The sequence below is a fragment of the Chlorocebus sabaeus genome, chromosome 11, assembly GCF_047675955.1.
Source record: "Chlorocebus sabaeus isolate Y175 chromosome 11, mChlSab1.0.hap1, whole genome shotgun sequence".
NCBI classification, from domain to species: Eukaryota; Metazoa; Chordata; class Mammalia; order Primates; family Cercopithecidae; genus Chlorocebus; species Chlorocebus sabaeus.
The window spans coordinates 60,021,622-60,046,296 of record NC_132914.1 but is presented as its reverse complement, the minus strand read 5'-3'; the positions used below and the strand labels follow the sequence as shown (position 1 = coordinate 60,046,296).

The 24,675-nt window shown below is 33.9% G+C and overlaps 1 protein-coding gene across 4 annotated transcripts in view; it reads right to left on the bottom strand.

The window, feature by feature from the left end:
• The window catches only part of USP15 (ubiquitin specific peptidase 15), a 143,963-nt gene that overhangs the window by 3,680 nt on the left and 115,608 nt on the right, over positions 1–24,675 (bottom strand). For all 4 annotated transcript variants that reach the window (XM_008003870.3, XM_008003871.3, XM_008003872.3 and 1 more), the window contains 12 exons: positions 19,047–19,220; positions 16,928–17,086; positions 16,623–16,847; positions 11,398–11,481; positions 11,213–11,307; positions 10,922–11,113; positions 9,937–10,052; positions 9,487–9,759; positions 9,021–9,091; positions 8,522–8,637; positions 7,718–7,867; positions 4,529–4,632 (listed from right to left, as the gene is read on the bottom strand). In XM_008003870.3, the coding sequence (XP_008002061.1) occupies positions 4,529–4,632; positions 7,718–7,867; positions 8,522–8,637; positions 9,021–9,091; positions 9,487–9,759; positions 9,937–10,052; positions 10,922–11,113; positions 11,213–11,307; positions 11,398–11,481; positions 16,623–16,847; positions 16,928–17,086; positions 19,047–19,220 (1,759 nt within the window). The remainder of the gene's footprint in view (positions 1–4,528; positions 4,633–7,717; positions 7,868–8,521; positions 8,638–9,020; positions 9,092–9,486; positions 9,760–9,936; positions 10,053–10,921; positions 11,114–11,212; positions 11,308–11,397; positions 11,482–16,622; positions 16,848–16,927; positions 17,087–19,046; positions 19,221–24,675) is intronic.

The window sequence follows — 24,675 nt, the reverse complement described above, 5'->3', positions numbered from 1 at the left end:
GAGTAACACTAATGATAATAAATGGTAATTGACATTCATATAGTGCTTACTGTGTACCAGGCATAGTGTTATGCACTTTACATGTGTTGTCTCATAAAGAAGGTATTATCATTACAATTCTCCCTACCTTAGAGACAAGAAATTAAGACATCAAAAGAAGGATAATTTACTCAAGGTAGTATACTGTTAGCTAGCAGTTAGGATTTAAACCTAGATCTGTTTCTGACTTCATAGTTTGAAATTTCAACTATTATTAAATTTTGTATAACAATTTCTTTTCTGATACCTCTACTCATTATGCTATAGTGTTTTTTTTTTTTTTTTAAACATCAGAATCTCTTTTAGTCTTTAACAAAAGTATAGTCGGTCCTATGCATACATGGGTTCTGCATCCCTGAACCCAACCAACCACAGATCAAAAATATTTGAGAAAAAAAAAAATTCCACAAAGTCCTGAAGAGACAAACTTGAATTTACCATGTGCTGAGTACTATGCTGCATTCATGTGAATGAAGTGATGTGCAGGCATTGTATTAGGTATTACTAATAATCTACACATACAAGTATATGAGAGGATGTGGGTAGGTTATATGCAAATACTACAATATTTTATATAAGGAACTTTAACATCTGTGGTATCCACTGATACAAAGGATTGACTCTACACAGCAAGAAAAAGGCAAAAAGTGATTCATTAATCCACATAATTTTTAAAGATCTGCTTTATCTTTAAGTTAAAAAAATGCCCCTTTTCCCATCCCATGCCTTGTATAAACTACTCAATAACTGAAGAAATAAAGTTGCACAATGTTTCCAAAATAATTATATGTGGTCATTGCTTCTAAAAAGTGACACTTTGTAGGGTATGGCTTCTAAATAATTCTTCCCATCCTAAAGTAAATATTATTATTCTTCCCATTTGTATGTAAGAAAGAAATTGAGGTATTATCCTTAATATGGCTGAAATCAAAGGGCAATATTCGCTTTCTATTAAGTTACCTGTTTAGATGATGTTCAGAGGGAATGACAATACTTTGAAAGTAAGGTAAGCATTATCTTTGGTGAACCTCCACTGGTGGCCAGAAGATAATTCAAAAGACAAGCCGATCAACCAACCAGCCAACCAACCAATCAATCACAATAAAATAACAGTTTAAATTCTAAGTTGTTTGGTTAATGATTTTACTGAGTACCTAGCAGGTGGAAGAAATGTTTCATATTCTACCTGGTGTTGGTTCCCTCTCTTCAAAAATCAACCATGGAGAAAAACCGTAGAAGCAGAGGGAAGTTAGAGTCAAACGAACTAACAACAACAACAAAAAATTGAGAACCCTGTTCTCAATATATGAACTCAATAATATTTCTGTGTGCATTCAAGATGGCTGCAGAATGCGACAGAATGGATGGAGACAGAAATGAGAAAACAATCTAGAAGAAAGCTTTTAAATTTCATGCTTCAATTTTTGTCACAGAAATCAGCAATACTTAGGCTAACTGAATCAGAGTCTTATTGCTGTTTGAAAGTCCTGTTGGGCTAACAAAATATTTGACAACTAATATGACTGTACCCCATGAAGCTGGTTAAAAATCAGCCTTGGTGAGGAGTGGAATGAAACAGCAGTGGGCTGAATACTTTGAGCACACTTTTCCCTGTTTTCTCTCCTTCCAGCTACAAAGGACCTCTGCTAAGCTGTTGCTGTGCATGCTGTATTGTTTCTTGACCTGCATCCTTTCTTAAATCTAAGTAAACCTGGTGCTGGGTGAAGCCTTTCGCTGTGAGTTCGTTGATCTCAACCCAAGACCAGCGCAGAGCAGATGCTGCACTTAGGTCTGTGTGATCTGTAAGAGACACACTCAACACAAAGGCACAGAGTTTGTAAATTAAATGATATCAAGAAGAAAGCTAGAGTAACACTTGTAATACCTGAGAAAAAGAAAAAAGGGGCAAAGAATGTCAAATCCCGGTGTTAAAAGGAACAACATAGAAGAGCTACCCATTATGAACATAAGTATAACTATGCAAAATATTAACAACTAATAAAACTGTTGGGAGAAGCAGGTCAATCAACACTTTAGTAGGAGACCTGACAAATTCCTCTCAGGAATAAAATGAACATAAAAAATAACCAGGGATAGTAATGGTTTGAATACAGTTGATAAGCTTAAACTATCAGAGATACAAAGAACTCTATATTTAAATGGGGAATGTATATATTTTTTCAAGCATACAAACATTTAAGGAGCAGACCATGTACTAAGACATGTTGGAACTTTCAGACTCCTAAAGATTAATGTAGACGATGCTCTCAACTGCTACGTAATAAAAGAATGAAGTGACAAACTCTATATTTGAAAACTAAGCATATGATTAAATGACATTGTGCTAATTAGGAAATCATAAAGGAAATTAAAACATACATACAATTGAAAGATAATGAAAATCTGAAGCACAGCTAAAGCAGTACTTAGCAGAAATTTATAGCCTTTTAATTAGCCTTCAATATAGGAGAAACAATGAAAAGCAAAAAGCTAAGCATTCAATTCAAGAAGTTGCAAGAAGAGTAACATAGAAACCCAAAGTAACAAGAGGAACCATACAATGAAAGGAAGGGAAGAAATCAATTAGGTAGAATAAATACATACAAGCCAGGTGTGGTGGTGTGCACCTGTAGTCCCAGCCACTCAGAAGGCTGAGGTAGGAGGATCTCTTGAGCCCAGGAGTTCAAGACCAGCCTGGGCATCATGGTGAAAACCCACTGCTACTAAAAATACAAAAAAATTAGCTGGGTGTGGTGCCATGTGCCTGTAGTCCCAGCTACTTGGGAGGCAAAGGTGGTAGGATCACTCAAATCCAGGAGGTGGAGGTTGCAGTGAGCCAAGATCGTGCAACTGTACTCCAGCCTGGTGACAGAGAGAGACCTGGTCTAAAAAAAAATGTATAGATAAAATAAAATATAATAATTATAAAAAGTATAAATACATACAATAACAAAAATAAAAATTTAATAAGATGAAAAGCTAATTCTTTGGAAAGACTAATAAGATAGAAATCTCGGAAGACCGATACTTTTTTTTTCTTTTTTGAGACAGTCTTGCTCTGTTGCCAGGTCAGAGTGCAATGGTGTGATCTCGACTTACTGCAACCTCTGGCTCCCTGGTTCAAGCGATTCTCCTACCTCAGCCTCCCGAGTAGCTGGGATTACAGGCACGCACCACCACACCCAGCTAATTTTTGTATTTTCAGTAGAGACGGGGTTTCACCACGTTGGCCAGGATGGTCTTGATCTCCTGACCTCGTGATTCACCCACCTCCACTTCCCAAAGTGCTGGGATCACAGGCATGAGCCACTGTGCCTGGCCAAGAAGAATTGATTTAAAAAAAAAAGAGAAAAAGAATGAAAATAGGATAAAAACAGTGTGATATAAGCATTACAAACAGCAATTCTTAAATAAAATGAAAAACCTCAATGAAAGGGATACATTTTTAGAAACAGAGAGAACATCAAAATATACACAAAAGGAAAAAGAAAACTGAATAGACCAATAGGCATGACATAAATAAAAACAATATGGCTGTAAAGCCTAAATGGCTTTACAGGTTAATTCTACTAGACTTTGATGAACAGTTAATTCCTATATTGTACTAGATGTTCCAAAACCAGAAAAAGGATAAAGCATCTCAGCTTGTTTTATGACTCTAACTTTTATTCCAAACTAAGATAATGAAAACATAAAACACTTACAAAACTATTTCACTTATGAATGAAATTGTAACAACCCTAAATAAGTTTGACTAAATCCAACTGTGTATCAAAAAATATATAATGATAAGTAAGATATATCCAAGGAATGTAAATATCATTCAACAGAAATATCAACTGCTTGCAGAGTGTCCAGTGTTAGAGCCATCCTGGGGGGCAATCTGGTAACATTTACTCACTTAAACTCAGCAATTTCACTTTTGGGTATGCAGCCTAAATAAATTCTTACATAGGATACCATAAACAATGGTTTATCAGTCTTACAGTGGTAGAAAGTGAAAGGCAATTTAGATGTCCATCATGAGGTAAGTGGAGAGATAAAATATGGTAGATGTAAATCATAAGCAGTGAGAAACAACTGACTAAATGGACACAAAGTAACACAGATAAGTCTTAATAAGTGTTGAGATCTGGTGAGATCTATAGCACAGTATCAATTAAATGAATAAATATTAATGATTTATAAGAGTATCTGCATCAAACATGTTAGAAAGCAAAGGGGAAGGAGAATGTGGAGGGAAATGCACTCTAAATGGGACAACATTCCCTCCTGGGCCTTGAACTGAGGAGTATGATGAACTCAATTCTCTATACCCTATGTGAAAAAAAAATGTTCAAAAGCTGACTCATTCATTAATCAATACTGAACTACTATATGCAAGACATATCTGATATTTTATCCTTAAGAAGCAATAAATATCTTAAAGAAAAAAGTCTGGAGTTCTTCAAACACCACGATTGGGTAAAAAGGCAAACTGTCAACTTACAGTGTCCTCCTCCCATCCCTCCATAGTGGTTGGAAACAGCAATCAAATTATAGCGGCAAGGACCTGCATTTGGATTAATTAAGAATTCCGACATATCCAAGTCACTGTTTAAAAAAGAAACCAAGTTAATTTTTATGTTGTCCCTAAATGCAATGAATTCTATTCCCTTCTGCCATTGTTGTTTGACATATATGTATATGTATATATCTCTCTCTCTCACTAAAGAAATTATCATGAGTCAAATAACTTACAAAACAAATCATACATGTATCTCTGAGATATTAATGTTTTGGCAAATATTTGTTTATGGGTTGAAAATTTTAAAATGCTTCATTGAGGATATTGAAGAGATATCTGCACTCTCATGCTTGTTGCAGCAATGTTTACAACAGCTAAGATTTAGAAACAATCAAATCTTGTTGATTTGATGAAACTATGTGTTGCAATGTTGATGGAACTAAGTGTCTATCAACAGATAAATGGCTAAAGAAAATCTGGTACATATACACAATGAAGTACTATTCAGCTATAAAAAAGGATGAGATCCTGCCATTTCCAACAACATGGATGGAACTGGAGATTACGTTAAATGAAATAAGCCAGGCACAGAAAGACAACATCCCATGTTCTCATTTGTAGGATCTCAAAATCGAAAGAATTGAACTCATGGACAGTGAGAGTAGAAGGATGGTTACTAGAGGATGGCAAGGGTGGTGGGAAGGTAGGGGAGAGGTGGGGTGGGGATGGTTAAGGAATTAAAAAAAAACGAATGAATAAAACATACTATTTGATCACACAACAGGGTGACTATAGTATTAACTTAATTATACATTTTAAAATAACTAAGCGTGTGATTGGATTGTAACACAAAGGATAAATGCTTGACAGGATGGATACCCCATTCTCCATAATGTGACTATTTCACATTCCGTCAAAACATCTCATGTACTCCACAAATATATACACCTACTATGTACCCATAAAAATTAAAAAATAAAAAAAATAAAAATGTTGAATGTTGTCATTTAGATTAACGTTTTTATGCTAACACATTTAACTCTCAGTATACCAGGAAAAACAGTCATCACTATTGACCATCTGGGTCCAGTAGATCTTCATTTTAAAGTCAATTTTAGAAAGTACTTTATGGGCAGGGTCGGAGATTAAAAAAAAAGGGGGAAGTGACTTATATGAAGAAAAATATAGGAATAGTGAAAACAACTTTCTTAGAAGTTTTAAAAAATATTAATATATCAAACCCTAATTTTATTCTACATTTGCTGTCTTTGAGGACCTATATACCTGAAATGGGCAACATCCCTTGAATGTGACTGACTAATCATAATCTATCATTCAAGAACCTGGAAAATGACTATCTTGTAAATAGCTTATTATTATTTCTGGTTGTTCTTCTTGTATCTGCATCATTAAAAAACAATAATGATTCTAAATTTTAAACACGTCTCTAATAGATTCTAGTTTGTCATTACTTCTGATTCTTTTTTTTTTTTTTTTTTTGAGACGGAGTCTCGCTCTGTCACTAGGTAGGCTGGAGTGCAGTGGCGCGATCTCAGCTCACTGCAATCTCCACCTCCCGGGTTCAAGCGATTTTCCTCCGTCAGCCTCCTGACTAGCTGGGACTACAGGCACGTGCTACCACGCCTGGCTAATATTTTTGTATTTTGGTAGAGATGGGGTTTCACCATGTTGGCTAGGATGGTTTTGATCTCCTGACCTCGTGATCTGTCCACCTCGGCCTCCCATAGTGCTGGGATTACAGGCGTGAGCCACTGTGCCCAGCCCTGATTCTTTTTCTTATACTTACATTGCCAAATGCTATATTCTTGAAAACTTATACCTCACTATTTTGTTAAAGAGAAAATGATCTTTTTTTCACTCAATAATTACAAATAATTTTAAATTTTAAATTTATAACCACCAATTATATTGAGTAATCCATGAATATTTTATGTAATCTATTTCCTTCTAGTTACCTTTGTAGATACACCTGCCTTTAGCAATTGTCCACTTACTAACTGTATCAAGTACATTTTGGTGCACAAATATCACAGAATATGAAATAATGCCACTGAAAGTTTTTTTTGCAAAATGGGATAGTACTAAGTTCTTGTACAAAATATTGCGTGATGCAGTCATTCCTATTGAATGACTAAGTGATTGGGAATACAATGTTTCCTTTTTGTCATTCTGAATTCTCAACTGTTCAGTAAAAGGAGGTGGAAGAAAAAAGAGAATAAAGCATGAAGATGTATACAGACTTCTTTGTACTTCTTTACAGACAAGATCAGGGTGCGTTCAAGGTGGTATGGCCATAGATGTATCTTTTTACAAATATGATGTCATATAATGGCAATAGGAAAACTGAAGGATGATGTAATAGGGATGATTTATTTCACTACGGTGTTATCCTTCTAAGCAATTCCATTATTCTGTTTTATTTTAGTCTTTTTGAAAACAGCATATTTAGGGCTGGGCGTGGTGGCTCATGCCTGTAATCCCAGCACTTTGGGAGGTCAAGGCGGGCGGATCACTTGAGGTCAGGAGTTTGAGACCAGCCTGGTCAATATGGTGAAACCTTGTCTGTACTAAAAATACAAAAATTAGCTGGGCATGGTGGCAGGTGGCTGTAATCCCAGCTACTTGGGAGGCTGAGGCAGGAGAATCACTTGGATCCAGAAGGTGGAGGTTGCAGTGAGCCGAGATTGTGCCATTGCACTCCAGCCTGGGCAACAGAGTGAGACTCTGTCTCAAAAAACAAACAAACAACCAAAAAAAAAAAAAACCACCAAGAAAACCCAACATATTTAGGAGTAAGTGATGAGTAATGATGAAATAATTCCTAGATAAACAAAATTACTAAGTACCATAAAGTATCTTAGATTTATAAATGAGACCAATTAACCCATAGGTAATATAACACAGAAGGAGTTTTATTGTTTTTAGTTTTTAAAAGTATATTTCCTCTTTGGTCTTTGGAAAATCTCTAAGAAAAAACAAAAATTTTGAAACACTGATCCTTATAAATTGTTAGAACTACTCAAAAACAAACTTGAAAGCTCAAATTGGGTCCAATGGCACCTGATATTTACTAAAGGATAATAACAAAAAGCATCAAGTAAGTTTGAAAGAAGAGTTGCTCAATACTTATAAAATACAATTAAAGCTTACTTGATAGGAAAATCAACTAAGGTATCCAACTTGTCTCTCATGTATCGACTGTAAGAAAATCGCTTGAGATGTACTACAAGTACTGGAGGCAAGGACCATAAATCCAATTTCTTTGTGGCTTGCTGATGTTCTTTACAATTTGGACAATACCTAAGAATAAAGAGAAGTATTTAAAGCTTGAGAGAGGTACAAACAACCCCCATTATTGAAAATAACAAAAAATGTTTGGAAAGTTCTACATTTATTCAGTGGGCAATTATCGTATGCCTAATATGTACCAGGTTGAAAGCAACCCTTGTTATTTTTATTTTCAACACATTTTCCAAAAAGGTTAAACCATTATAAATTAATATACAAACAAATATTTAAAGACATAATGAGGGCTAGATTATTTCTCTTTTAGTATGCAAAAAAGACATCTGTGCTGGAAGAAAGGTATTAGAAAATCTCAAAACTGGGCTCTAATGGAATAACATCACAAAATATATCACTACACTTTTCCTAAAAAGCTTCTCTCAAAATGATTACATAGCTAAAATTTCTTGGAAAACAAGTAACTAAAATGAATTATTAATAGTATAATGGCTATTAGGAAAAACACAGTAATAAAATTAAGGCAACACTGTAACAGTATTTTTTAAGACATTCCTATCCCTCTTAAAAGGCTACCACTTATATAAAGAATCCTTTACTATTTAAAACATCAAAGAGAATTTAGTAATTACTTTTTCAAGTTAATGTGGCACGTATCTCAGAATAAACCCTTAAAGAAAACAAAAACAATTATTTAATTTTGTCTCTTACCAGGGATCTTCAGCACCTAGCTTTTCTTTTGTTGTAAAAAGTTCAATGCAATCTTTTAATTTCACAAAGGGTTTTTTAGGAGGTTTATACTCCACACTTTCATGTTTTTCAAAGTCCTAAAGAGAAGTATTTCTTGAGTTAAGAGAACAAATGAAACAAAACTCATTTTAGTGGTACCATCTTACTACGAATAATAATGAAAACTCCTAAACTTTCTCAAAAGAATCATAAAGCTTATTTCAGTTGAGATTTATATCATACTTCTAAATAATTCCTGTACACTCCTATATGGATGAGCAAAACATGTTCAAAATGAACTCTGAACCTTTGGAAAAACAAGGTATTTTTGCAAAGACTGTCTTTTCTAGTTCATGACCAATTTTTTACCGGCAAAATGAACATTTGGTGGAAGCAAAGAATGTAACACAACAGTTATGATTATCTCTGGTAATCACATAAAGTAAATCAAGGAAAGGTAAATAAGTGAGTGATGACTTACCTCAGCAGCATTTTCATCAAAATATCGTTTTTTCAAATCAGGATCCCAATCCAAAGCAAGAAAAGATCTTTCTAAGGTGGAAAACATATTTTTTCTTTAAAATTTAATATGTCTTAGTATTAAAGTATATTTTAATGTTAGGATATACACTAGAATAAATAAATAGCAATCTTTTCTACTTGTACAGGTGATTAGGGCAAATAGCAGTTTCCAAGCCATTGAAATAATTTAAGAGTTTAAAAAAATATAGAAAACTTAAGCATGAATTCAATCTCCATTTATGAAACACAGACACACATTTTAGTCTACTTAGATATTAAGTCCTTTCATATAAAATTTGAGATAGAAAAGTAAATGGTGTATTTCTTGACAGGGCTGAATTTCATGGTTTTCACCTAAAAAACAAAAAAACAAAAAAACATGCTCTGCTTGTTTAACGTTCAAGCCATTTTTCACAAATACTTACCATCTAGCCTAAGCTGCCTATCATCAAATCTTATATGCCTGGTATCATCTTTGATGTAGTTGATATCAGTATTGCCTAAGTTGTTGAACTGGAATGTAAACAATCGTTTTTTGTGTCCCGTGAGTTGACCTTTGCAAGTGTCCTCAGTACATAATCCATTTTCAGAATCATTATCTCCTCCAACTGAATCTTCAGACTGACTGTTTTCATTCTCTGAGGGAAGTTCTTGATCCTGGCTGGATTCATCATCTGGCTCATCTGTTTCCATTTCACCTAATTTTAGATATTAGAGAACTTTAAATAAACCCAATGTTATATTTTTAAATTATTAATATTATTAGTCATAGGTTTGCTGGTATATTTTAGCTCTTTAATTCCCATTTTCTTAACTTTCTCTCTGAAGCAATTACTTAAGTGAAACATTTTTATAATTTAACAGAAAAGTCTTACTTGGTGAGCCTTCTTCATGTATGCCATTTGGGCCATTCCCATTAATATTTTGGTCCTTACAGCAGTGTAGGGATCCTTCAGTTTCTTCAGTTTCAGTAGATATTTTGACATATCGGCTTGAGTAAAATCAGAAATCAAACAAGTTCAGTACTACAAAGATAAAAACTTTAAAAAAGTTTTCATTCTATCAGTAAAACAAAACTTTTTAATGCAGTAACAGTGGTCACTTAGTAGATTCAAGGTTAAAATCAAACTTACAGTACCACACATATAACTGACTAATAATTTGTTTTGCTCCTCTTTATAAAAATAATTAGTATGTTACCTTTTAGGTTAAATGTTAAATATTTGTTGCAAATAATTTCTCAACTTATCCTCATTTAGATGGTATATATTGTTGCTAAAAACACTTATTTTTGTATAATGTGATCTTTACATATGGGTTATGAAACTATAATAATTAGATATGCAAGAAAGAATACTAAATATATCAGCTTTCAAAGATAAAAGGGATCAAATGCAATTCTTGATAACTTTATAATTCAAATAAAGGGATTTAGGAAGGCAAAAAGGCTGCCTTACAATACTATTAATCATGAACTGGTAATGTATATAAAGAAATGAAGTATTTGACATTTGTTATTTCACAGTGCAAATATATAGCATTTGACATTTGTTATGATTTCACAGAACAAACATGTAACACATAATTATTATAACATAAATTCCTATTTCCTTCCAACTGTAAACTTTTGGCCTAAAATTGCTACAGACTTCATGCTTCCTGGGTTTGAAATTACCTCCATAATGTGTTTTACGTGAATAAGAAAGTGGATTAGGACTATAATCTGACTATAAACAAAATTGAGACAATACAGACTTGTATAATTATATTCTGATAGTACCTTGTGTGTTTATTTTTATTAGCTATTTTATATTTTATTCCCATATTTATTTTGTCAATGTAGAATTGTTTGGCACTTACCACATTCTCAAGAGCAGGAGGTTATAAAGTTTGTCTTCAGTATTGTTTCGTGGTACAGCCATAAGAAAAGGCTGACCAAAAAGTGAAGAACCAGTATGGTGGGTATAACTTGAGTGTCTGAATTTTTCTCTTAGGCAAACAGGAATAATCACGTGCTCTGTATCTTCTGTCCTATTGATGTTAATTTCAAACCTACAAGGACAAAACTGACCATAAACTCTCAAAATTTTATGTTACTTCTTTTGATTTTTTTTTTCAAGTAATATTTTGCACAATGAGTTTTATACTTACACATAAATATCATCCCGTTCCATAATACTACTAAGGTTTTCATCCATAGCGAATATTCTGTGAAATCTATGATTGTATATATCAGTAACTATCATCTAAAAGGAAACAAATTTCTATTAAGCTGGTTTTACAACACTAAGAAACTAAATACCAACTTATATACTTCAACCCCAGAAACATCTTACCTTATCTGCAGGTATTCCTGACAAAGCAGACAATGCTGTACAAAGATCTAATATGTTTCCAATTTTGGGGACAACCACTTTGTACTAAAAAACAAAAAAGAATTGTAATAAATGTGTTACTTTGGAAAAAAAATTCAGTAAATGAGAGTGACCTCATGGTTGCTACCTCACATTCATTTGGCATTTGGCTCAGTGTTTGTTTCTAATCTTGCCACCATCCTGGGTCCTGGGTGACAATGTCCACATGGATAATTTGTCCTAGTCTTATCATTCCTTGGCTCCTCAATTCAAAGACATTTGCATTAATCAACCTTAGTCAACTTATTAGATCCTGTCATCACTTGAAACTGCTCCCACTTTTGCTATGTTTTTTTGTTTGTTTTTTAGAGACAGGCTCTCACTCTGTTGCCCAGGCTGGAGTACGGGGGCATGATCTTGGCTCACTGCAGCCTCAACCTCCCAGCCTCAAGCCATCTTCCCAATTCAGTCTCCTGCATAGCTAGGACTACAGGTGTGTGTCACCATGAGTGGCTAATTTTTATTTTTTAGAGACGAGGTCTCATTATGTTGCCCAGAATGGTCTCAAAACCCTGGATTTAAGTGATCCTTCTGCTTCAGTCTCCCAAAATACTGGGATTACAGGAGTCAGCCACTGCACCCAGCCCCACTTTTACTATCTTAAACTAACAGGCTACTGTCTAACCGCTACTTCTTACTTCTGGAAATTCATTCTTCTCTCTTCTTGGCTTGCACAGAGATTTCTATTCCTTTTAACTCTGTTTTCTCCCAGTTTACCAGCTCCCTACTGTCTTCTTGCCCTTCCACCCAGGACCTACATGCTTTATCGCAAAGCTTTAATGTCTTTATTACTCAATTCTATTCATTCCACTCTTGCTAAACTTTCTCAGAGCTGTTCATAAGTGCTGGAGAAAATTTCTCAATTTTAGAGGTTGGTGTGCTACAAATTCACAGTGCCCAATCTCAACCGACCCTTTGACAGTACCCAGAAATAATTCTGCATATCACCCATCTGCTTATTCTCTCATTTATCTCAATAACTATTTAAAATCTTCATCGGACTGGGTGCAGTGGCTCACGCCTATAATCCCAACACTTTGGGAGGCCAAGGCGGGTGAATCGCTTAAGCCCAAGAAATTCGAGACTAGCCTGGACAACATGGCAAAACCCTGTTGCTACAAAAATACAAAAAATTAGCTGGGCATGGAGGCGCACACCTGTAGTCCCAGCTACTGAGTCTGAGGTGGGAGAATCCCTTGAGCCCAGGAGGCAGAGGTTGCAGTGAGGGAGAGCTGAGATCACACCGTACTGCACTCCAACTTGGGTGACAGAGCAAGACCCCACCTCAAAAACAAACAAACAAACAAAAAAACTTCACCATTCGTTAGGCTTCCTATTTCACTACTGCTCCCTTAATATCAGCAGAATACCTATTTTACCTCAAAAACAGAAGCTACTGGGTGGGAAAATCACCAACTTCCTGTTCTCCTACTAACTTCTTTGAATACATATAGGTACTTTTCTGTCTCTTGCAACACATGGGAAGACAGGTGTCTCTTTTCTTATTCAAGGCTAACCCTAGCATCTATGCTCTAAATCCCATGCTCTTCTGCTTTCTCTGGGACCTAAACCCAGCAATTATTCTTTCTTCCATTTTATCTTGACTCTTGCATAAGCACTGGAATATAAAGTCTCTCAAAAAACAAGCGTCCCTCATTGCTTTCCCTCTAATTATCTCCCCTTTCCCTCTATTTTATAAATAACTTTATTAATGGTATCTATATTATCATAATTTCCTTATCACATTTACTTCTCAACCCTCTTGCTGGCTTGTCTTCACCTCTTTATTTAACTTGTTTCCAAGGTTGCCAATACTGTTGTACAACTTATCAGTCTTTATTTTATTGACCTCTTTGTAATATGACTGCTGACCACTTTCTCCTTAAGAAATTCCCTTTCCTTATAACACGACTACTTCTTAATTCTTTTCTATTGCTGTGATCATATTCTCCTTTTGAAGTTCTCCTATAGTGTTCTTTAGAATTTTGTCTTTAGCCTTCTTCTCAATTTTATATGCTCTCCCTGGATGAGGTGACAGTATCTCCTGATTTGCTTTGGCCAGTCCTGGATTAGCCTGATATCCTAGTATAATTATTAATGACAGTCCCTTCTATTTTCAAAAGAGTTCTTGTTTAGATGATAAATCGCAGGGTCACCTTAGCCTTAAGTAATCTCATTCTTCTAAAACACTGACTATCATTTTCATAGAGCTCATTGCCCAATTTACATCTAAAGCAGTCTCTCTCCTTTGGTCTAGACACACAAATTCAATGCCTACTGGATATCTCTACCTAAGTGTTCTCATGCATCTATAAGTCAGCATGTCCAATGCTAAACACAGGATTGGGTCATGTTAGGCCACCATGCTCAATACGAAAATCGATTCCTTCTTCAACTTGTTCTTCCTATATATTCCACTAAAACAGCACTGCTGTCTCCTCTTTTCCCGTCAAGTAAACTTGGCATCATCTTTGAATATACTCATACATTTTCACTTCCCACACTCAACTGGTTCTTCAAACTGCCATCCTGACACTCATTTTCTGAGCTGAAGCGTTTGTCATTTGTCTGTCGTCTGATCACTAAAAGCTTCTTATCTGGTCTTAGTGCTAAGCCTTTTCTAACCAATCTCTGTGCTAGCCAGAATCATCTTTCTCAAACACAATTCTGGCCATATAATATCTATACTTAATAGTCTTTAATGGCTTCCCTAGTTTTTAGGATGAAGTTCAAACTTCTTATACTGGCATCAAAGTTCTTTGTGATCTAGCTCCTGCTTGCCATACTTGTAGACTACAGAAGTGGCCATGTCCTCTTTTGCCATAAGTTCTTTCTACATGCCATTATCTTGGCCTATAATGCTTTTATTTCTAGTTTTCACCTGCTTATAACCTAATTGTCCTTCAGAATTCATCACAGGCCTCATAACTAGTTTGGGTAGGTTACTCTTTCTGTGTTTTCTTGCAGTACCTTGTTTTCTTGCAGCACCCTGTCAGAGCAATTTTCACACTGTATGACAAGCTTCTTGAAGAACAAGGACCAGAAACACCATTATATTTCTAGCACCTTGCACAGCATGAGAGCCCAAGACATAATACATATTCAGTATTTTTCCTAGTAAGCTTCCATGACCTAAATCAACTTCAGTGATAGGAAAACTCAATAGGCAAACTCAGCTAATTTCACTTTCCTCACGAACTGGTTAAAGCAAGTGATCATTTTGTATTTGAGTTGGTACTGCCTCTAAATGGAAAAAAGAAAAAAAAAAAAAAAACACAAAACACAAAAACAACCGAATTTCTCTGTGCTAACCATGGCTCTAACTTCCACAAATTTATATCATTGGTCACCAAATGAGAAAAGTGGTAAGTCAATGAAATTCACATTGCTGGAAAAATAATTTCGAGCCCAATTTATGGAAGAGTACTTATCATATACCTTATGAACTAATGTGTAAATGAATGCAATTTGCCACTATTATGATATAGATTACGTATATTATTGGCATGGGAGAATATTATCTCTAACAAATGTGCTGTAGAGGAATAAAATATCTACATTTATTTTTTCTTGCAGTAAATTTATACTCATTATTCTATGCTCTCTTGCTCCATTACACTCATTGGTGTATATTTGCAAAGTTACAAACTAGAGAGGTAAGGATGTGGTTTGGCACTGTTATAGTTTCTCACCATTGAAAAGAATGTTAACAATCTTGTACTTAAAAAAGAGTGAATAAGTAAATACCTAAAGGACATAACTTTAAAAATGTGAACACATATTCCCCAGGCCAAAAGTAAAAGCAGGTCTTTATTGGCTCTGGTCACAGATAAGGGATAGTACTTAGCACTCCCCAGTGAAATACTGATGAGGGCATTGTGTTCAATGAGTTCATAAAGAAAACATAAAGCAGCAGAAAAACAGCTTAAATTTGCATAACTAAGTACATACCTAGTATCTACTAGACTTTAATTACTTTGAATAAAGGGACTGTGTTTTTATGAACACTACATACACTCTGCCTTTGTTGACAGTAAACCCAAATACATCCCTGAATGGTAAGATCATAATTTTGTTCAAAGTATAGCTTTCATATAGACATCATGACTATTACGAACTAACAAACTGAGCTATTTGGCTAAAAATTTACAGAAAACAATCTTCTAAAGCAGGAATCGTATCTGTTTTGTTTAGTGAAACAGCTTTATACTTAGTAGGTGCATAGTTAAGTATCTTGATGAATAAAATTTTTGAATACTTCTTGTGCATTAATATCTACAAGCCACAAAAGTTGGAAATACAAAGGTTTACAAGGTCCCTGTCTTCAAAGAACTTGTAGTCTAAGGAGAAAATGTAAAAGTAAGCCAAAAGTTATAATAAAATTAGTTAAGTGTTAGAATTTAGGGAAAGAGAGGTAGAAAAAGAAGAAGTTACTTTCACTGGGATGGGTCAAGTGTCAGAAGAGGATTATATAATAACTAAGGGAGAAAAGACAAAAAATATAAATTTACCCAAAAAATATAAATAATGCAATTATAAAACTAGGTAACGGAATCAGGCAGACAATCTGACAGTAAGACTTACCACAGGACTTTTGCACAGAATAAGTAATATGTGATACTTCAAAGTATTAAAAATTAGAGAACATTACTGAATGAAATATTTTCAGTCTAACTAAACTTCTACTTTAAGTTCCTAAAATGTCTAAAAATTACAAGTATTTAAATACACTATTATCACATTATGAATTAAAATGTAGAGTATTAGCTTTACTTCCAATAGCCACTAGTAAAAAAATTACAATTAACATGAAAGAAACTTGAAGTTTAAAAAATATAAAAATGTTAATCTTCATAAGCTAATATTCACCCAATATTATAAAAACAAACCTCTCATCTTTCTTTCATGAGAAAAAGCCGTTTGAGAATTTTTTATGTGACACATGTTGCTCTTTCAAGGTTGTAAAAAGTTACACTAATTTCCAAAGCATTCAGCTTATAAAATCTCTTATACAAATAAACATTATTGATTGGGCTTGATAATTCAACACTTAATTTTTATAATAAGGACTCAACACTAATTTTTTAATAAAAATAACAAATGCAAAAAAAACCAAAAAAACAAACAAAAAAACCCCCATGATTTACCTGCATAGGTTTGGTAAGCGGATCCATTCTAACTAAGTAAACTTCCAAAGTGCGTTCTTTTTTCATGGGCAATGGAAGTGTCAAGTAACAAAAAGGATCAAATGTTACTGAAATCTTAGCACACTCAGGACAAACTAAAGTTGATTTGAAAAGGCCATGAAATATATCTACTATGATAGAATCATTTCGTTTTAAATGGTTTTCCCAGGCTTCTTCGGCAACTACCTACAAGGATAACAGACACAAATTAGAAAGAGGTTATCACAAAATTATAACAATGGTGACAATAAGATCATGAAATTTACCTTATCTGGCCTTCCATCTGCATCTTTTAATTGTATATATGGTTTTTTCCTAATTCGATTCAAATCCTCATGTAATCCATCTAATAGGAAAGCTAATAGTTCTTGACAGTCTTGCTGCTGATATCCAGAGAACTGAGGTGCAAAACGTCCTACCTGTGTCTGTAAGAAATGCAGAACCATAAAATCAGTTCTAGGAACAGGATTGATTTTTAAAAATATGTACAATAGATTCTCATTATTCATGGATTCCACATTTGTGAATCTGCCTGCTTGCTAAAATTTATTTGTAACCCCAAAATCAATTCATGGTCATTTGGCAAAAAATTTGAGTCACCTGGTATGCGTCATACCAGCTGGGGTTGAACAAGGTGATGCTTTGGCTTGTTGTTTCAGTTCTGAATCTATAAACAAGTGTCCTTTGTAGTTTATTTAGTGTTATGTTTTTTCACATTTTTGTTCTTTTTGTTGTTAATTTCAGTATTTAAAATGGCCACTAAACGAAGTACTAACATGCCAGGCTAGTGTTCCTAAATGCAAGAAAGCTGTGATGTGCTTTTTGGAGAAAAAGTATGTGTTAGATATGCTTCATTAAGACATGAGTTACAGTGCTGTTTGCTGTGAGTTCAGTGTTAAGGACTCACTCCTGTGAATAATAAAAATTGTATACATGAACAACAGGAATATATATGAATTATATTTTGTTTTGAATTCCTAGTAAGCACTCAACAAAGCTTATCTGGGACAAAATAGATCAACACATGTAATCCTTATATATAAAAATGTATTGATCTTTGGTCATAGATTTCATTGTCATTAATTGTTGTTTCACTATTTGTCAAAGGATTTTCCAGATGTTCTTAATTCTTAGCTTTAGGTATTCCTATTGCCTCCTCCTATAAATGTCTGGTAGGTAGATAGTAAGAGGCAGGTTCTCATCCTTGCTGTATTACCACATAAAGATAATTACGTATCTGAAAGCATTTTTAAGATAACTACTCTAGGCTCTCACTTAGTTTTTATGTGCAAAAGGAGGATGAGTCTTATAGAGATAACAGAAACATTAATGTTCATATTCAATTTTCCAAATCTTTGCATCACTAAGTATTTTTTTTTGGATGAGACTGAAAATAAATCTAATAGTATGAATCATCATGTGACAGAAAAAACTCACATAAATCAAGAACCTATTTACACATAATTTCAAGACAGAAAATCTACCAAAACAAAACCAATTAGAAAGATGGGAAAGAGCTGAGAGATGGTTTGTCTGGACTAGTATGTCCAAAGTTTAGGATGTTAAGGAAGACAAATACAGAGGTATTTTGATTTGCTGGTTGTTTTTTATTTTCTAAGAACTAGTATATAGCTAATAAAAAATGTTGTCTAGTAGATGTCCTATATCAATGCCATTTAAATTACTTGTATAAATAACAACTTAAAATTGCTTATTCTCTTTAAAAGTTTAAAATTTCTCGAAGTTTCACCTATATAGTTAAGTAGGAATTTTTTTAACAACATAAAGCTTAATTTCAGCTCAGTTCTTATTTGAACAATAAATACCTTGATAAGTAACAATTCACACATGTGAATAACCTTAAAAGTTTAAGAACCATATTGAAAGTACACTTAATTTTTAGTGCTTGGTTTGCAGACAATTTTCATTTTGATAATTTTTCAAATTCATGACTCTCAAAGTAAAATGGGTTCTTAAGAGTTCAGTAACATGCCCAAATTTAGTCTTTTACATTTGTATAGAATATTCACGTAGGTTTTCCAGAGATGTACTATATTACAAAACAACTATACAAACTTGCTGTCTCTATAGTCATTCTTGTACCACACCAGTGTTTTTCAACTTTTTTTCATTATTCTCCCCATCCCAGATTTAGACGTAAAACAAAAACAAAAACAAAAACAAAAACAAAACGGATAAAACTCTTCCATATCCCTCCCACCTAAATTTTATACCACAGATATATTGTATATCTATTTATGTACTGTATTCCTTTGGAGGGCCACAAACCATTGTAATAGCTACTATTTTTCACTCCCCCTACCCCAAGAACCAACCTTTGTACCCTTGTAGGTGCCCTTGCTAAAATGCATTTATCACACTAACCTTAAAGGCTCTTGGGGTGACGTAGCTAAACTTTCCAGACCACATTTGCTTGATCAGTTCGGCATAAGATTTAGCTATTTCACCTCTCATTCCTAAGGGATTGTCAAAATTCAGTTCTTCTTGATACTTATCATTGAGGAAATACTCAGTAAGTGGAGGTGTGTTGCTCAAACACTGCAAAAAATAAAACATATTTTCAAGTAAAAGTAACCATACTTCATTTTTCTTAAAACACATTAAAATGAAGAGAGAAATTTATTTGCTATAATACATAGAGAACATTTAAATGATGGTTCCTTGCACTAATAACTGGTCAAATAAACACTCAAATGATGTACTCAACTATTCATTTCCCAAATTTCAAAATAATTACTTATAATAAATAAAAATGCCAGTATCTGCTGCTGTAAAGTCTGCATTAATTTTAACCACAGCAAACTACCTGGTAACTGGGAGAGAAGCTCAGTTTTCTTTCCTTCTTTTACTTGATTGGTAGAAATTATGGATTGTCTACTCATCCCAGGCACCTGCAAATTAGCCTGAGTAGGTAAAAACTGAGATAGAGTGCAAGCAAGAAATTAACTTAATAGAGGTATTTACTGCTTCCATTGTCAATTATTTCTCATGAAAGAGCAGTCTTTAAACCTTCCTTTTGGTCAACCATTTTTAGAAGAGACAGTACAGATTACTTGAGCCTGAGAAAATAAACTTCAGTATGTGAACTCTGGTAAGTGTGTTCTCACTTCCAGCTCTTCTTTAATGTCATAAAGGATGCAATTTTCCTTTATGGCAAAATAAAAACTATAAACAAGTCAATTGTCTCTTTCCAATTCTGAATTAAATAATTTCATATTTAATATAAAACAGATGGCAGAAGTACAATTTTTCCACATTTTATCTCAAGTTGGAATAATTTTAAGGTGATGATCCATATGATTTGACCTCAATTGTACAAAGCCAGTATTATCAACTAGATGTCTATAATATGCAATGACTAACACAGACATATGGTCACATAAGTGAATTTTTTTTTGCTGTAGGAAGATATTTGTGTTGGAATTAAGTGGCAAGGTGCTGCAAGGAAGCTAGCTGCTTGCATGGAAAATAGTAGAAACTCACTTTTATGAGAGCCTGGGTTCACATGAATGGAAATCAAAGTTTTTTGAAGCTTGCTTATAGTCATCTGTATTAAGTTAGATAGGTTTGGTAGGTATGAAAGGTTCAGTCTGTTGAATTCATACAGATAACTTATATGCCATAAACTACGACTATATACTATGCATTGTTTAGCTAAAATTTCAAAATACGCAGTCATGTTTACTTAGTTTTTAAAAATAATTATGGTACTCAATTTTTTGGTTTCAATTATAAATCAACATGTTTACTGAAGTAGCCAATAATATCTATCTAGAAACTTTCTATATAATAAAAATAATAATGTTTCTTATAAATTGCTAGCCTGGCCCCTACCTCAAGGCAAAAGGGAGAACTGGTTATAATATCATGGAATTTACGATATTATTCTTAGGCAATGAAAATAATAAAAACAGCTAAAACGTTTGGAGTGAGCTATATAGGCCTTTAGAGTCATATACATATTTTCAGCAGTAGAACTTTTTAATATATGTGAGCAAGAGAAACAGAGGTATGCTACAGTGTAGGAGGCAATTAAGAGAAAGGATGCTTCCCTAACTTTCTACCTCTTAGATCTCAACCTATCTCATAATCTTATACTCCTTTTGAGTTTCAGTTTCTTTTCTTCTTTTGTAATATATGTCCTTTTAATTATAAACCCAGCACTAGAGGGAGGTCCAGGCAATTTAGAATGGTAAATGCCATCACTTAGTATCATCTGATTTAGTACAAAATATGATCAACATTAAATAGTCAGACAAAAGAGAGGTCAGACAGGAATTTCCAACAATTATCAATAGTTTTCCACTTCTTATATTTGATCAGCTCAGGGTTATGCTAAGAATATAACATTCCATTATTGTCTGTTAATGCAATTATATAAAGAACCTAATTTACAAATATCTCAAAAGAACCAAGTTGCGCAAACCTGAGTAATTCTTAAACTTTGTTATTACTGAATTATTCACACATACTCTTATCCTGGAAAGAGCTTACAGGTATAACTGAACATTTTTTAGCTTTCCAATAGTATCCAGAGTGATCTCCCTAAAATGTACATCTCATCATGTTGCTTCCTTGCTATAAATCCTTTTATGGCTCTCCCTGCTTACAGACTGGAAGCCCAGATTCTTAGAAGGGTCTGTCTTTTGCTCATCTATGTAGCCTCATCCTTTGTCAATACCCTTTTCTTTTCAACTCTTCCAGCTTTATTTAATTAGTCATTCCTCCACATGTTCTCTCACTCTGAAAGTTTGAACATTACTCCATCTACTTGGAAATGTACTTTTTTTTTTGGCCTTACTAACTTCTATAAATCCATCAAGATTCTAGTATCCTATCTGGGAAGCCTCCCTTAGATTTCCTTATAGTGTTTTCTCCTGTATGTTTCCTTAATGTTTACTACTTACTTTTATTATAACACTTATCTGATAATATACTGTAACTTCAATTTTTAGTTTATTTGGCCAAATGAACTGAGACCTCCATGAAAGCAGGTACCAGGGTATTCTTATTTATATTGCCAGCACTGAGCACTATGTCACCTGTCACTGAGCATGTTCACAATAAATGTATGCTTACTAAAAATATCTTTGCCTGTACTTACTAATGCATTTATCCTCTTGATTTTTACTCTTTTCCTTCAATGTTTGGCATAGAGAGGTCAATAAATTTTTGTTGAATGAAATACTATTAAATGGAGGAAAAATATATTTGTAAAGAATAATCTCAAAAATATCTTCAAGCACTTCTACCTAAATGCTAAACCGTAAGAAGGGCAGTACCTATTACAAATCTTTCTGCCCCTTTGTCTGATTTTTCATTCAATCCACTATCTGCTTTGTAAGTGATCCTCTGCTTTGATTTTTAAAAACTCCTTGAAACAGAGACTAGCATTTATTTTCACAGTGATACATGCTGGTTTCAAACTGATTATAATTCAATGTTAACAAATAACAACAAAATACAAATCATTTTAATGATAATTTGCCTGTGTTATCTGTGAAGATATCATAACCAATATTTAAATGTAAGCTATTTAGTCCTAAATGGGCCCAAATAAACATTCTATTTGTTGAACATATATTCTAACAAGCGACACTTCCTAACAATTTGTATAAACATATATAAATACATAAATTCAATAGTCAATATAATTGTTCTACTAATACCCAAATCATATTAGTTTAAAAACTAAGATGATGTCTGATGTTTCTCCCTCATAAAAATACCATCCTTTTCACCCTCATCTTGAAAATATCATTAGGAATCAATAGGTTCATTTTATTTTTTGTTTTGAGACGGAGTCTCACTCTGTCACCCAGGCTGGAGAGCAGTGTCACAGTCTTGGCTCAATGTAACCTCTACCTCCCGAGCTCAAGCAATTCTCCAGCCTGAGCCTCCCCAGTAGCTGGGATTATAGGCGCCCACAACCGCGCCTGGCTAATTTTTGTATTTTTTGTAGAGACGGGGTTTCGCCATGTTGGCCAGGTTGGTCTCGAACTCCTGACAAAAGGTGATCTGCCCGTCTTGGCTTCCCAAAGTTCTGGGATTACAGTTGTGAGCCACTGCACCAGACCATGAGTCAATATGTTCTTAAAATAGTATACAGACCAGTTAAAATATTAAAAGTTCTCATAATTTTTGGTAAATTTCAAGGCATAAATGGAAAAAAAAAATCAAACAATTAAAAATATTGCCATGTGCCATGTGATGTTGTATCAGTATTCAATGTCATCATTCTAGTAGAAAAAAGAAGCGGTTTCTTTTTTTTTTTTTTTTTGAGATGAAGTCTCACTCTGTTGTCCAGGCTAGAGTGCAGAGTGCAATGGCGTGATCTCAGCTCACTGCAACCTCCCAGGTTCAAGCAATTCTCCTGCCTCAGCCTCCCAAGTAGCTGGGATTACAGGCCTGTGCCACCATGCCTGGCTAATTTTTGTATTTTTAGTGGAGATGGGGTTTCACCATGTTGGCCAGGTTGGTCTTGAACTCCTGACCTCAAGTGATCCACCCACCTTGGCCTCTCAAAGTGCTGAGATTACAGGCGTGAGCCATCGCACCTGGCTGAAGCCAGTTTCTTAATGTTGGTCATAATGTAGTTTGATTAGTAATTACTTTATGCAATTCATTATTTAACATTTTCACATGAGGCTATCTTAGAACACAAACATTTTGGACAACTATAAGAACACTAGTTACTTGGACTGGCTGCAATTAAATACTATGTTTTAATGAACAGAGATAATTTTCAGTCAACAATAATTTATTGTACATTTAAAAATAACTAAAAGAGCATAACTGGATTGTTTGAAACATGAAGGAAGGATAAATGCTTGAGGTGATGGATACCTCATTTACCCTGATGTAATTATTATACACTGAATTCCTGTATCAAAATATCTCATGTACCCTCTAAATGTATGCAGCTACTATGTACCCTTACAAATTTTTAAAAAAATACATAAAATTAAAAATATATAAGTTTATTAGGTCAGTAATGAAAATAATCAGTTCTGAAGTATCTATCGCGAAGATTCTTCTACTATAAAAAAACCATTTTCCTATCAGATGAGACTATCCCAAAACAATTCTTTTCTTAAAGATACATATGTTTTAAAAGTCTTCCATATGTAGGTAGCAAGAAAACTTCCCTTTTATCCTGTAAGACACTTTACTGAGTGATATATTATAATATGGACTAAAAATCAGATATGTGTTATGCCTATGTGAATATCTCTACTCTTAATGCTTCCTGGACTATTAAACAGGACAAAACTTCCTGCAACAGCCATGGTTGTTCTTAATAAAAACTGAGAATATATATGAATGTATCATGAAACACAAAATAGATTATATAAACAGTATTAGTTAGTATGTTATTTTTGTGGCTACTTGTAAGTTTTGTGACATGTCTACCAGTTTCATGCCATTTGGAGCTATGCCCCTGTTAATTTATTGGAGTTCAATTGCCTGACATTGACAAATGCCAACACTTTGGTGTTTCAGGAGAACTAGATCTCAAAATGTGTCACTAATATAATAAGGTCCAAATATGAGGCTATGTGACTGATCATAAGACATATTTTTTAAGCCACATTTTTGTTTATATCATAATGGTACCTGCAGTTGGTCTTAAAATTGGGTAGAACTGAAATATGTTAAAAATAAAGCAATACCCAGACTAAAGAAAAACACTTGGTACTAATAGTTCCAGTTTTTAATGAAAAAGAGAAAAAGAAAAAAATTTATATTAACAAGTCAATGTACTTAATAACTAGCGTTAAATATTTTTATATTTAAATATTTTCAAATGCTCCTATGTAAGTTATTAGTACACAAAACTGACAACAGCATTTGAAAATTTAAGGATTAAAAAACTAAATTTCATATTTCACAAATACGAAAGTTTAGAGCTCACTAACCATGATAATAATGACTGGTTGGAAAGTTTAGGACATGAGCTATTATGAAAAGTTGATCCATGAGTAATGATTAA